At 39.6% G+C, this 13507-nt stretch overlaps 2 protein-coding genes across 4 annotated transcripts in view; one reads left to right on the forward strand and one right to left on the reverse strand.

The window, feature by feature from the left end:
* TENM1 (teneurin transmembrane protein 1) overlaps positions 1-13507 on the forward strand; it is a 441878-nt gene that overhangs the window by 267752 nt on the left and 160619 nt on the right. For all 3 annotated transcript variants that reach the window (XM_087972076.1, XM_087972078.1, XM_087972077.1), the window contains exon 5: positions 1396-1634. In XM_087972076.1, coding sequence (XP_087828202.1) covers positions 1396-1634 — 239 coding nt within the window. The remainder of the gene's footprint in view (positions 1-1395; positions 1635-13507) is intronic.
* The window catches only part of CYSLTR1 (cysteinyl leukotriene receptor 1), a 650975-nt gene that overhangs the window by 264246 nt on the left and 373222 nt on the right, over positions 1-13507 (reverse strand). The gene's annotated exons all lie outside the window — the stretch shown is intronic.

Raw genomic sequence — 13507 nt, forward strand, 5'->3', positions numbered from 1 at the left:
CTTGGTTTAGAGCCCAGTTAGCTTATGGCTCATGAAAGTGGCAGGACACCCATGACGGTCTTAGAGAAAGGAGTACAGAAGAAATCAGAAATTGGCAATGTTCTCTGTGATGTTCACAGTTCTCATATGAGCTCTTGCAGGGCTTGATTGGGGATGCAGTGGCGGAGTGGCTCAATGATGCTGGAAGTAGCGGCCAGAAAGGGTCTGCACTCCAGCAGTTTGAGCCCAGCTCGGCAAGATGGAGTGAGTGCCTGTCACTCATTCCCTGGCTCCTACCCACTCAGCAATTTCAAAGCATAGTGTGAGTAGATAAATGGGTATCACTTTGGTGGGAAAACCCTAGCTGCATTTTTTGTGTTGCAAAAGAATGAAAACCAGCACTGGACCTGGCCACAATGAGGCAAGATGAGACTGGTGGAGGAACTGAAAAGAGCCAGCAACCTGAGCATCACTAGTCAGTTGGTGTAAAAGCTAGTTGCTCTCTGTGGTGCAGCAAGGATGAGTGTGCAAATGCCAAAGAGAATGAACTAGCAATTAGGTTGTCAGGACTGCACAGTGTCTAGCATTTGTAGATTTCCCTGACATTGTAGGCCATACACTAAATAAACAAATGGCTGGATTGCTAAAGTCTCATGAACATTTATCATCTTTTGGAAACTTGGAATTACTTTTACATGGAGGAGATTATAAGTGAGCTATCAAATATGAGGTTGCTCAGTGTCTGAAGACTGTTCATCACTGGCCAGAAGGTAACTCCAAGGATCTGTCTCTTCCTAAGGATGCATCTGAAGTTTTATAAAATCTAACACAGCCTTATGAAAATTTATTGAACGAAAGAGGCTACGGAATGTGAAATATGCACTTGGCCTAATGCCAGTGAAACAGATTTCTCAAAATCTAATTTAAAAAGAAAATAGTAAAATGCATACTCAAAATACATAGGCTGCAGCTTATGTTTATTAAAAATGCATAATGAATCAGAAAGGATGTGTTTTATACTTAAAAAAATGCAATCAGAAACAGATTTCTCTGGTAGTAAGTTCTCTTGAATGGAATTACATTAACTATTAAGGGAACATGTCTAGGAATGTGGAGTTAATAACCTCATGCATCCTCTCTTATGGGAAACCATTGGACCTGCGCAATATATTTCCAGCACCATGGACAGCAAACTGGGCCTAATGAAATCATCATTTAAATGTTGTCATTATGAACTTGCATCTGCATATCTGATTTGGATACCTAAGTCACAGCATTTACACAATGATGTTGTTACACACATTTCATTGTTGGCCCTCTCTGCAAGTGCCCCCAGTATTGTTTTTTTCCTGCTTTCCTCCATCTTGTAAGTGAAACTGGTTTTTCCAACTTAGCTCTCGTCCTTCTTTTATCTAGGCATTTCCTGTTTAAACATGGATCTGGATCTTCAGCAATCTTCAGTGCTGCCAGCCAGAACTACCCTCTGACTTCCAACACAGTTTACTCACCGCCTCCCAGGCCGCTTCCTAGAACCACTTTTTCACGACCGGCTTTTGCTTTTAACAAGCCTTATAGATGTTGCAACTGGAAGTGCACCGCCTTGAGCGCTACAGCAATCACAGTCACACTGGCCCTGTTGCTTGCTTATGTTATTGGTAAGTCCTGTTTTGCTTTATTGCATCTCTCTCTGTTCCCACTCTTGTGGCTCAGGTTTTGCAGGAAGAATTAGATGTTTAGCTCATTATTCAGAAACAAATCTTATCAATAATCGATAATGTGGTTGTGATGTTTTCCTTGCATTTATTGTTCTGTTTGCTTTAAAGAGTGTTCCCCAGCTGTTTGTGTACTGATATGAATGTTATGTCCATAATGGTATGTGGCTTTTGGAGACCGGTCAAAGAGATACAGCCAGAGGGATGGTCAGATAAAAGTCCATTTAACCTACATCAGAAACATGGACAGAGCAAGAAGCTCAAAGGACACCCTTCTGTTGTGGCCTGCCAGTGACCAGCAGAGCTGGCAGTGGACTCGGGACAGTGAGGAGGTTGGGGAGGAGCATGGGCCAGTCCTGGAGTCTGGGGAAGTCTCAGACGAGGGCTCTGCGTCGAAGGCAGAGATGGGGCCAGGGCCATCCGATAGTTATCAGCTGCCTTCGGAGTTGGAGATCAGTGGGGCAGAAGAACAGCTGGAGCCTGTTCCCAGTGTGCGCATGCACAGAGCTGCCAGCAGAAGGGAACAATTAAGGAACAAGAGTCGACTCAGGAGTAAAGGCATTGATGGATGTGATTGGCCCCTCCCATAGGGAATAAAGAGGAGTGAAAGGGGAGTGGTATTTGCAGGAGACAATTAGTTCAATTCATTAGGGTGAAGATCTTTATTCACCCTTCTTGCCAAGTAATTGCTACTACAGCGTGGCATTTGGAAGATATCGGCCTGACAACTTTCCAAGCCTGATAAAGGTCTGTAGTTGTGAAATCTCATGAAAGACTGTTTTCCAGGACTTTGCTGGAGAGGAATTCCCTTTAACCTAAATAAAAGGGGTTTCTTTGGGACAAGGAATCTGCTTCATGGTCTTGGGAAGCCTAGGTCAGAACACCTCCCTAGTTTCTTGGGATGTGTAGAGGATAGGGGAAAGTTCTCGACTTACAACAGTTCACTTTATGACTGTTCAAATTTACAACAGCACTGAGAAAAGTGACCTATGACCATTTTTAACACTTATGACCGTGGCAGCATCCCCATGGTCACATGATTAACATTTGGATGCTTGACAACTGTTTCATACTTACAACAGTTGCAGTGTCCTGGAGTCATGTGTGCAACCTTCTGACAACCAAAGGCAAGTCAATGGAAAATCCAGGTTCACTTAACAACCGTGTTACTAATTTAAGTGATTCGTTTAACAAATGTGGCAAGAAAATGGGGCCAAACTCAACAACACAAATTTTGGGCTCAGTTGTGGTCGTACGTGGAGGACTACCGATACTTGCAGACTTGCAAGATTGATGTTAACTTTGTGAGGTAGGCCAGAGAGGAGACTTAGCTAAATGAGCTAATTATACTTCATTTAAAGTTGTATGGTTACAATGACGGAGGAAAGAAAGAACATTTTCTCCTGTCTCTTTTACAGGAAGATCCGGCATCTGTGTTTGATTATAAACTGTTTAACATTCAATGAACTGGTAGATTTATTTATTTTTTTAAAAAGGATAGGATCTACAACCAAGGACCAATCAATAAAACAAATACAAGAGCAGGGAAAAGCAATGATCTAAACACATGTCAGATAAAATATAGGCTTATATGTTGCAATTAGCATTATTGTTTCTTCATTTTATTGACCGAATTTCCACTGACTCCAAGAACCTTTGTAGGAAACTAACAAGTAAGCAAAATCAATCCAAAATGTAACTTCTCTTTGTGCAGAGAGTACACAAGCTGCCTTCAGGAGTTCAAAGAACATGTAATATCTGCATACACCACAATTCAAAATAACCAACCATGTTCACTCTCAACTGAAGGGGAATTGAGAGTGAATGTGCTTGTCTTGAATTATCATGATGGAGCGGACTCTTTAGAGTCCCTTGAGCTACAAGGAAATCAACCCTGACTAACCTTTGGAAGGACAGATACTGAAGCTGAAGCTCAAATATTTTGCCCACCTAAGGAGAATTCACACTGGAGAAGACCCCAGTGTTGGGAAACATCAAAAGGAGAAGAAAAGACTCACTGGAGAAGACCCTGATTTTGGGAATGCAAAATGAGAAGGGGATGGCAGGGTATGAGATAGCGTCATCAGCACAAGGAACATGAATTTGAGCAAACTCAGGGAGACAGTGGAGGGTGGGGGGAGCTGACATGCTTTGGTCCATGGGATCATGAATAATCAGACATGACTTAGCAACTGAATAACAAGAACAACATTTGTCTTGACAACCTTCGTGAATAGATGGGGAGGGCCTACAGCTGTAGAAGTCAATTCACACAGTTCTGAATCCTAAACATTTACCAAAAACGGTGGTGAAAATGTGAAAGGGAAGAGAGGGCTGAAGACCATTCACTCATCTTCATTCCATGTGTTTGAAAAAGCCAAATGCACATTGATTATCTGAAGAATAATCAGTTCCCTGGATTGACCCTAACCCTTGTTTTTAATGAGTCATCCTTCCATTGGATGCTACAAAAAGCCATCGCCTTACAGGGCAAGATTCCAATTAAGGTCCAATTTACTAAAATATTTTGGGCATCACAAAGAAACCATGGCCAACTTTTTAATGGTTTCAGAAATCTCTAGGTAGCAAAAGATTTACTTCCAAAAAAGAAAAAGGCAATACAGAATTTGGCAGACACCAAACAAGTGGGGGGTTTTTATTTAAAAAAAGGCATTTCGATCTGCCAATTATTTCCTATGCATTTCTCACTATTTTAATTAGGCACCCATTGTAGCTGTTATTAATAGCGTCGATATTATCTTTATCTTGGTTCGTATGCTTGAAAAGAAAGTAGTCAAGATTTGGTAGTTTTTAATATTAAATCTTCTGCTTCTGCCATCCAGAGAACGAGTCCTCATTAACACAACTTGAAGCATTACAGATGAAAGACTGAAGATGAAAAAGGGAGTTGTGTTTTGTCAGACATTTACTGTCATTATACCAAAGAGTTTGTTTACCTAACTTTGATACACTTAACATTGATCCATTATTTGTGTTTCCGTAAGACAGTTTTAGATCACTCTTTCCTGAGGTTGATCTCAAAATTAGCTGATAGGTTTGGAAAATAAAAAGGGTGCTATTTTGTCTACGTGGTGTGATGAGGCTATTTATTTTATTGCATAATTTATATCCTGTTCTGATTGAACAGATTGATAAGAGGAGGGAATGTCGCATAAACTAAGCAAAGAAAGCAGAAGAAATAACTATATAGTGAAATTGTTCCTGAAAAGTACCTGAAGCCCCAACTGCTGGGTGGAAAAGGAATCATTACTGCTTTAATTCATTCTTTAGAAATTAATAGTGACAATGAAACTAAAGAAGGTTATTTTCAGGTGCAAAAAGAGGATTTATTGCTTGCACCTAGACACAAGAACTTAATCAGCTAATCATCATCGTCATCATCATCCTCTCCTTTTAACAACCCTATAATCCCTTACGGGGTGGAGTCTGGGCAACTAAATGGAGCTGAGTGTTTACTAGCCGGATGCCCTTCCTGTCACCAGTGCAGAGTTATATTCAGCAGATATATTCCCTCCCTATCTATCTATCTATCTATCTATCTAATTTTATTTATTTTCAAAATACATATAAAATTTACATTTTAACAGTTCTGTGTCAAGCATTACTTATATACTTAACTACAATATTTACAATTCTTCTCCATATCAAACCTTATTTCTCTTATCTAACCATATATATAACATTCCCCAAATTTCATAAAACTCAGACTCCTCTTCACCTTTTAGTTTTCTAATAAGTCTGTCCATCTTGGCACAATCAGGTATTTTATTTATTTCCATGTTTTCTGAAGGTACATCCTCTATTTTCCAGCTTTGGGCATAGGCATTTCTTGCTGCTGTTAGCATATGTTGCACGATGTATTGGATATTTATTTATTTATTTATTTATTTATTTATTTATTTATTTATTTGATTTGCCAATTGTTTACAAGATAATAAGTATAAATGTATACATAGTTGTGAATACATGAAATGGTTACATATAAGAAAAATAAAGAATAAGAGAAACAATGTTTCTTCATGTTTCTTTTAATCATCCCCAGTAAAAAAAGCTTCCAGCAGATATATTCTCAGTGTGCCCAGAGAGAGAAATATCTGCCTGTACCTAGGATTGAACTCACAGCCTTCTGATTGTGAGTCAAGAGCTCCACCTCTAGGCCACCACATCACTCATACTTAATCAACTAATGAGCAACATTAATAACTTAATCAGCTAATGAGCAACACTAAACGGGCACTAGATAAGGGTCAACAGAATTCAAGGAGGAACTGGACTTGGATTGTCTGCAGCAATGTAATGATTCTAGGCTGAGTGACCTTTTGACTCCTCCCCCCAGGCGCTCTCTCTTCTAAATTGAAATGCTGTTCATTGCATGACTACAGGTAGCAACTATGGAGAAGGAGGACACATCAGGATTATGCAGACAGGGTTTGATCCAGGTGGAAATATTCTCAGTTCTATTTACGTTGTCAAAGTTGCCTCCACTGGCATTGTTTTCAAGTGTGTGGATATTGTTCATTGAAGGTACAGCAGGGGGAAATAGTGAAACCTCCCATGATATTGTTATTCTCATAAAAGAAACCATTTGTCCTCTCCCTTCAAACCCAGACAGGCTCTTAAAAGTATTAAGAGTATAAATGAAGCTTCAAGTGTGAGAATTAGAAGAAACACACACAAGGGATGTCTGCATATATTTTACAAATAGATCTTCTGTTCAACTGGATTGCAAGGATGAATAGAAGGCTAGATAGTTAAGTCTTGGCATTCACGGAGTGGAATATTTTTTTTTTTCCTTTTGTTAGGCAGAGCAAAAGACAAAGTTGTATGTAAGTGATTAAAGTCCAATATTTAAGGATCAGTCAAAATGTGGCATATAATCCCTACATATCCTTACATATAATTTAGTCCATTTGAATCTCATAACTGAGGATGGATTTCTTCAGCTGAAACCAATTTTTTTTTTATCCAAACTCTTCATAAAAGCATTGAAGGAGGGAAAAAAGGCCATTTGACATCTTCACAGGCTTTCTTGCTCTGTTTGGTTAACATCTCCTTTGAATAGAATGTTTGATCTAATCTGACATTATTTCTTTATAGTTTAAATCCTTTTCATCTGTCTGCCTTGTAGCCGAAACAAATGTATCTCTTTTGTGGAAATCTTTTAAATGATTTCAGTCTCTGAATTTAACACCATCTTAATAAAAAAAAAAACCTGCCTTGGCTGATAGCAGAAATGCTTAGCTAGAGAGGGGAAATGCCATCTTACTAAAGCTTTTGGTTAGTCGAATACATCTGAACCAGTTGATCAGTTGATCTTGAATGACTGATCAGTAGGGTACATCAACATGGGTGATATGTATTAACATAGTGAAAGTTTGCAAAACTTTCTCACTTCTTTCTTATCCATTACCAATGGCACTTTCCTTAAGAAGGTACCCCTTTGGACTCTAATTGTAAATATTTGTATTAAAAATAATATTAGAGCTAAATACTTTTTCTTCTGTTGACAGCTGGAAGCTCTCTTAACATTTTTGACTTTGAAGACATAACTAACAGTTGCAATGCAAAATGGCAAGGATTAGGATTTTGGGGAGAGGTATTTTTATATTATTCCATATGATTCTTATTTATTTATTATTGAATTTATATGCCACCCATCCTGTATTATTTTGTATTCTATTTATTTATTATTAAACTTATATGCTACCCATCTGGTTATTTGGGGTGACTCTAAATGTAAGTTGGTGGCTTACGATACAGGTTTTTAATGTTTCCAAGCTCAGACAGCAGGAAATCATAGTTTTCTACATCTGTAGTTAGAACGGATTCAAAAGGACTCCTACCCATGAAATAGGACAGTCAGTTTGGTCTAGTGGCCAAGCTGCAGGACTAGGAGTTGGGAGACCTGAGTTCTAATATTTCCTCAACCATGGAAGATCCCTGGATGCTTTTCGGTCAGAACTCAGAAACCCCTGTCAGGTGTAAGAAATCAGGAACCAGATTGTTCAAATGACTACAAGTGTATTCCATGCTATCTCTAATCAAGAATCTGAACTACCACTAAATTGGCGGTAGATAACAGTCAGCAGAATTCAAGGAGGGCTGGTGTCAACTCATAAAATATTTATCTGGCCTTTTTAGAGTTGCCAACAGAAAGGGAGGGGGGAGCAATGCAGCAGATTGCAAAACCGAACCTGCATTCCATAAATGTTTTCAAAGATAGGAACTAGGTAAGTTTCTGCCTCGCAAAATTCTAACTGGAGAGCATGATTGATGACTCTTGGCTATGGATGTGTCCCATTGGAGAATATGAATTACGATACAGGGAGTGGGGGGGGGGAACCAGGGTCTAGGGTGACAATGAATTATGTGTCTCAGAGTTGGCTACACCCAGGCAGTGCTGGCATGTTAACTCCCAATAAATCCTTTTTTAAGTTTTGGAAGTTCGAGACTCATGATTTAAATGGGGGTAGCTGCCGGAATCCTGACAGCTGGATTTAGAAGTCTTGTTGTTGCATGAAGGGACTCAAGACTGATGACATATTTGACCCCTCCATCGGCTCAACCTGGTCACCTCCTACAACAGGCGTGTCAAACTCACGACCTATGGGCTGGATGCATCATGTGCTGGCCCTGGCCCTGCCTGGTTTAGCAAAGGGGGAAAAAGTCCCAATATGTCACGTGATGCCACTGTGATGACATGAGTTTGACACCGCTGTCTTACAACCTTCTCTCAATCCAAGAACCAGTATGATGTCGTGTTGAAGGTTCTAGAATAGGAATGGAGAGATCTTGGTTCTGGGCCACACCGAGCCATGGAAGCTTCATAATGGACTTCTCTCTCAATCCAGTATTCTTCTAGAAGGGAAAGTTCAGGAAAATAGCAATAGGGACTTGTTTTTATGCTGTCTTGTTCCATATGGAAAGGTGAGGTACAAATTTAACAAATAACAAAAGGCAGCAATTTTTGAGTATTGCGGAGCAATTGTGATGGAATCCATGGAAACTGACTTTAGAACAAAGTGGCATAGTTCTATCCAATCAGATTTAAGGATCAGGAAAGAGAGAAAGAGAGAGAAAGAAAATAATGAAAGCAAAAACCACAGCTGCCAATCATTAAATCCCCCTTAAGTATATATCATTAATTCCTTGTACTCCTTTCCCTCTCCCTCTTCCTTCTCCCCCTCCTCCTCCTCTCTTTCCATTTGAACTTTAGGACCTCGTTCTAATTTGACATTTCCTAATTATATTTCCTAAAGTCATGGGAAATTTGAGTTTAGACTGACCAAACTAACCCATGAAAACAAAACAACCCCCCAAAATCCCAACCCAGATTTGTAAGCACTTCATTTTGGTTGTGCTTCCTTTATTCACCTGAAGGAGAAGCCATCTGGAGTTGATAAATATATATTGTAGAGGCTGTTATTATTAAATTCAGAGATCCACCACAGGGAGTCCCTTGTGTTGCAGCTAAACATTGTGTTTTGTTCTCTGCCAAAGTTTTCAAAGTAGAAGTTGACAGGCTGTGCCGACACAGAAGGTAGATAAGAATAAATTCAATTTCATCATTGGCTTTGTAGCAGATGGTGGGTTAATCCAGTTTATGAAGTGTAATCTGAAAAATCATGCAAACATCCATTCAAAACTAAAATCCTTTTCAACCAATCCTTTCCCCAAGTATATCACTCACAATGTAAGAGAAATAACCGATTATCTAGACATGATAAGGGAGGGGAATGATTAAAATAGAGAGAATGCCAGGTAGCACCGATTTTCTTTAAATTGTCAAGCTGTAGTGCTGTCAATTCCAACTGCATTCCTCTATCGCAACACAAACTAAAATAACAGGTAGCATGGAAATAGAATTTTGCAGCACCTAGTTCCATTATTTCAGTACTGAAGAAATTAATGAAGGAGCTTGAGTCTGGGTTTGTTTGTTGTTGTTTTTTTGTTTTTGTTTTTTGCATTCAACCAACGTGCCAGTCTCCACAATTTTGGGAGTCTGTAATGGTTCAGATTAGGAACATTAGATGTGTGACCTTCCAAAAATTGCTAATCCACAACTTTCAGCAATTTCATCTAGCTTGGTCAGAGGAAGGAATAACACTGCTATAAAGTGTCCTTCACCAGCAGTTTTCTACCTCTGCTTCAGAATAGCTATAGCACTTGGACCAGGGTGTCAAACTCAAGGCCCAGGGGCCAGATCTAGCCTGCGGGTATTGGGATTCCGGTGATTGCCCTAATTAAATCATGAGCCACAAGACAAGCTTCAAAAGAATCCAGAAGATTTATTAGGAGCAACATGTCCGGCATTAGCCTGTATGAAGCCAACTCTGGCATACGTAATTTACTGTCACCTGTGACCCTGTTTCCCCCGTTCCTCTCTGGTTGTGTCATAAATCAGATTATCCAATGAAGCACATTTACAGGCTGGGTGTCATCAATCATGTTCTCCAATTAATGATTTCCTCGGGCAGAAAATCCGATAGGTTAGCTACAATCTTTGTAAGATATGTGTGGAATGTACTTCTGGTTTTAAACACCCGCACTGCTCCTTCGGATTTTCTCCCCCCCTTGTTTATGGCAATTCTAAAACAGGCAAAGGAATACTTTACGAGTTGACAGCAGGGTGCTTAGATCTGGCTTGTGGAAATAGCCTTGGAAATAGCGATGGATCAGCCCGTGATAGAATAGATAGAATAGAATAGAATTCTTTACTGGCCAAGTGTGATTGGACACACAAGGAATTTGTCTTGGTGATGCCTCTGCCAGCAAAAATGGAGCCCGTGAGGGGTCCCCAAGTTCTGTTTTCTCTGGCAGAGGGGTTGCAGGAGGTTGTCACAGCCGAAAACAGAGCTCAGGAGCCCATTTTCACTGGCAGAGCACTCAGGCCACCACAGGTGTCCCCTCCCCCATAACGCAAGTGATGTCATGTTGGCCACACACCCCTCCCGAGGTCAAACACAAACCTGATGCGGCCCTCAACGAAATCAAGTTTGACACCCCTGACTTAGACTTATATACAATTCTAAGTTCTTTACATCCCTCTCTGTGCAATTTACAATGTCAGCATTTTGTCCCCAACAACACCTGGTAGGGTCAGCCACATCCCATAGTTTTAATCTTGTGGGGAGACAGAACATTTTAAATCCTTTCCTGAATCTCATGCTATTTGCCCTTCTGAGGTGATCTCCTAATTGTATAAAGAGAGTTTTCCTCGTTCTAGATGAGACTGGACTGCAAATCTTAAAATTCCATGCAACCATCCATCTCAACATCTAGTATCTTGTTATATTGTAATTGTAGACCCCCCCCCTCTGCATGACATAAATTATTACTCTCTTCTTCTTTTTTCTAAACGTAAGCAAGCTGACATGTCACAGTCTGTCCAAGGTTAATTGGAAGACTATTGAGCGGGAAACTGATTTTACCAAATCAGTTGTTTTCTCATCAGATCCATATGGTTTCGCACTGTTGGTGTCCGTATCATTTCAGTGAAACTATAGGTAATACGTAAACACACGGGCGTTTGATGAATAGCTTTATTATGTAATCAGATGCCCATCAAAAAAGACAAAGTGGGGAAAACGCCGTCTTATCAGGGGAACAAAATATAAAGATGGTGAATAAAAAGAGAAAATGACAATGACGGGAAACGGCACGAAGCAATAACGAATGAGCGTATGCACTGCAGGCTCTAAATACAAGTCCAAGAAAGAAGTGGTGGAGATAAGTGAAATGGTTTATTGAAAAGCTGAAGGCATTGCAATCACAAGAGCTGCTGTGTAAATGGCTGTTTAGAAATAACAACTAGCCACACCTAATGCAAAGAGGGAAAGAGAATAAGAAAGTAGGATAGCTGAGTCATCCTTTTTATACCTCAGCAGGACTGTTAAAAATATGAATGAAAATAATGACAATTGTTAAAGTCACACTTTTGTGTTACTCAAAAAGTTGGATTTTTGATTAGCAAAGAACAGATCTGCTTTCTAAGACAGAGCTGAGGGTATCTGTATATTTCTGCCAACAAAGAACTACTGTAGCTTCTGGGGCATGCCAGGGTCTGTGTATATATCACAACTGTGTGTGTATCACAATTTTTGATGGCTTTTAATATATTCCAATATTCCTATGCTGGCATCAGCTATGCAATCCCCAACCATTTGGAATAAAAACCTTCAAAATTTCAGGAGACTAAAGAATATTGCTATAGTATTGTTTGTCATTTTCTATTGTTGTTGTTGTTGAATTGCCCAGAATTGCAGGGAGTTGTGCAGTGGAATAAATTCACATACTCTGATTAATTTAAATACTGTTGTTACAATCAGCATTTATTTCCCTTGGTAAAGCAAAGATATACACTTCGACAATTAAATTTTATATCCTTATGAATCTCGTTCAGATTTCCAGGTTTGTCCTTTATTTTTATCTAAGAAAATGTGTTTTCTGTGTTTATCCTTCCCAGATTGGAAACACAACTGGATGAGTTATCTCTACTTTATTATAAGGCTTGTCAGACATACAAAATCAGGGCCATACATTAACTCCCAATTACACTGATTTATTGCTCATTCTTATGCACAGGAATCCAGTCAACTGATAGTCAGTAGTATTTTGGCTCTAGATAAGGGTTAACGGAATTAGAGTTGGAGCTCTTGCCTCACAATCAGTAGGCTGTGAGTTCAATCCTAGGTAGAGGCCGATATTTCTCTCTCTGGGCACAATGAGAATATATGTGCTGAACAAAACTCTGCATTGGTGACAGGAAGGGCATCTGGCCATTAAACACTTTGCTAGCTCCATTCAGTTGCCCAGACTCTACCCCGCAAGGGATTATGGGGTCGTTAAAAAAAGAAAAGGGTTAACAGAATTCAAGGGACTTAGATCACTTGTGGGACTGTGGAGATTGCAGGCTGAATCCCCCCTTGACACCGTTCCCAGGTTCTGCCACTCCTCTAAAGCTACATTAACAGAATCCTGCAAATCTGAAGACACAAACTTCCCATCTCCACTTTTAGCTGCTTGATCCATGAGGACAGATCCTTCCTAAATATCTTTCTCTGACTATTAAAGAGACTGTGGGGGCTCCCACCTCTCTTATCTGATGGTTTCCTAGGCAGCATCTACTCTCCTTTGTCTTCAAGGTTATCCATGCATTCTATTACACTGTAGGCTATCATATAGCAATGCAAAACGCTGGGCTGGAGCATCACTCTGGCTTTCTAACTTTATGGCAAACAGCCTTTGCAGAATTGTGATGCTTCAGACCAGGAGATGTTTGCATCCATTTCCTTTCTGCTTAGCAATTCTGGGGAAATTGTTTGTTGCAAATCGTTTCTTTCTCTCTGCTTCCTATTTATTCAGAAAACCTCCATGGGAATATTTAGAATAGGAGCAGCCAGTCTCTTGGGAATTAGCAGTAATGGATGGGTAGATCTGTCACATGTCAGTGTGTTTGAAATAATGCAAAATTAATTTTGAAAATATTGAACTTGTCACCTTTCAAGCTCTGCGTTAAGTTGCAGAAGAAACAATGCACAAGGTTTCTGTCTGTGTGCCTTTTTAAAAAGGCTCCCTCATCCTGTATTAATTCTGAATATGTTATTCTCCAGAATTGCATATTGTCTCCCAGAGTAGTTCACCATCTTTTTTTAACAAGGCAAAAAAGAAAAATGTTAAATATATGTGGAATAATTGTAAATTCCAATTATTTCACTTTGGTTTGCTTGCATTTAAATCAAATATTTACATGTTAGATGTATGCCCTGCCCAATAAGTACCTATTTTACTTCACG

This window comes from Notechis scutatus, chromosome 10, assembly GCF_049901735.1.
Source record: "Notechis scutatus isolate UNSWTSFEM ecotype Mainland chromosome 10, rNotScu1.2, whole genome shotgun sequence".
Taxonomy (NCBI): domain Eukaryota; kingdom Metazoa; phylum Chordata; class Lepidosauria; order Squamata; family Elapidae; genus Notechis; species Notechis scutatus.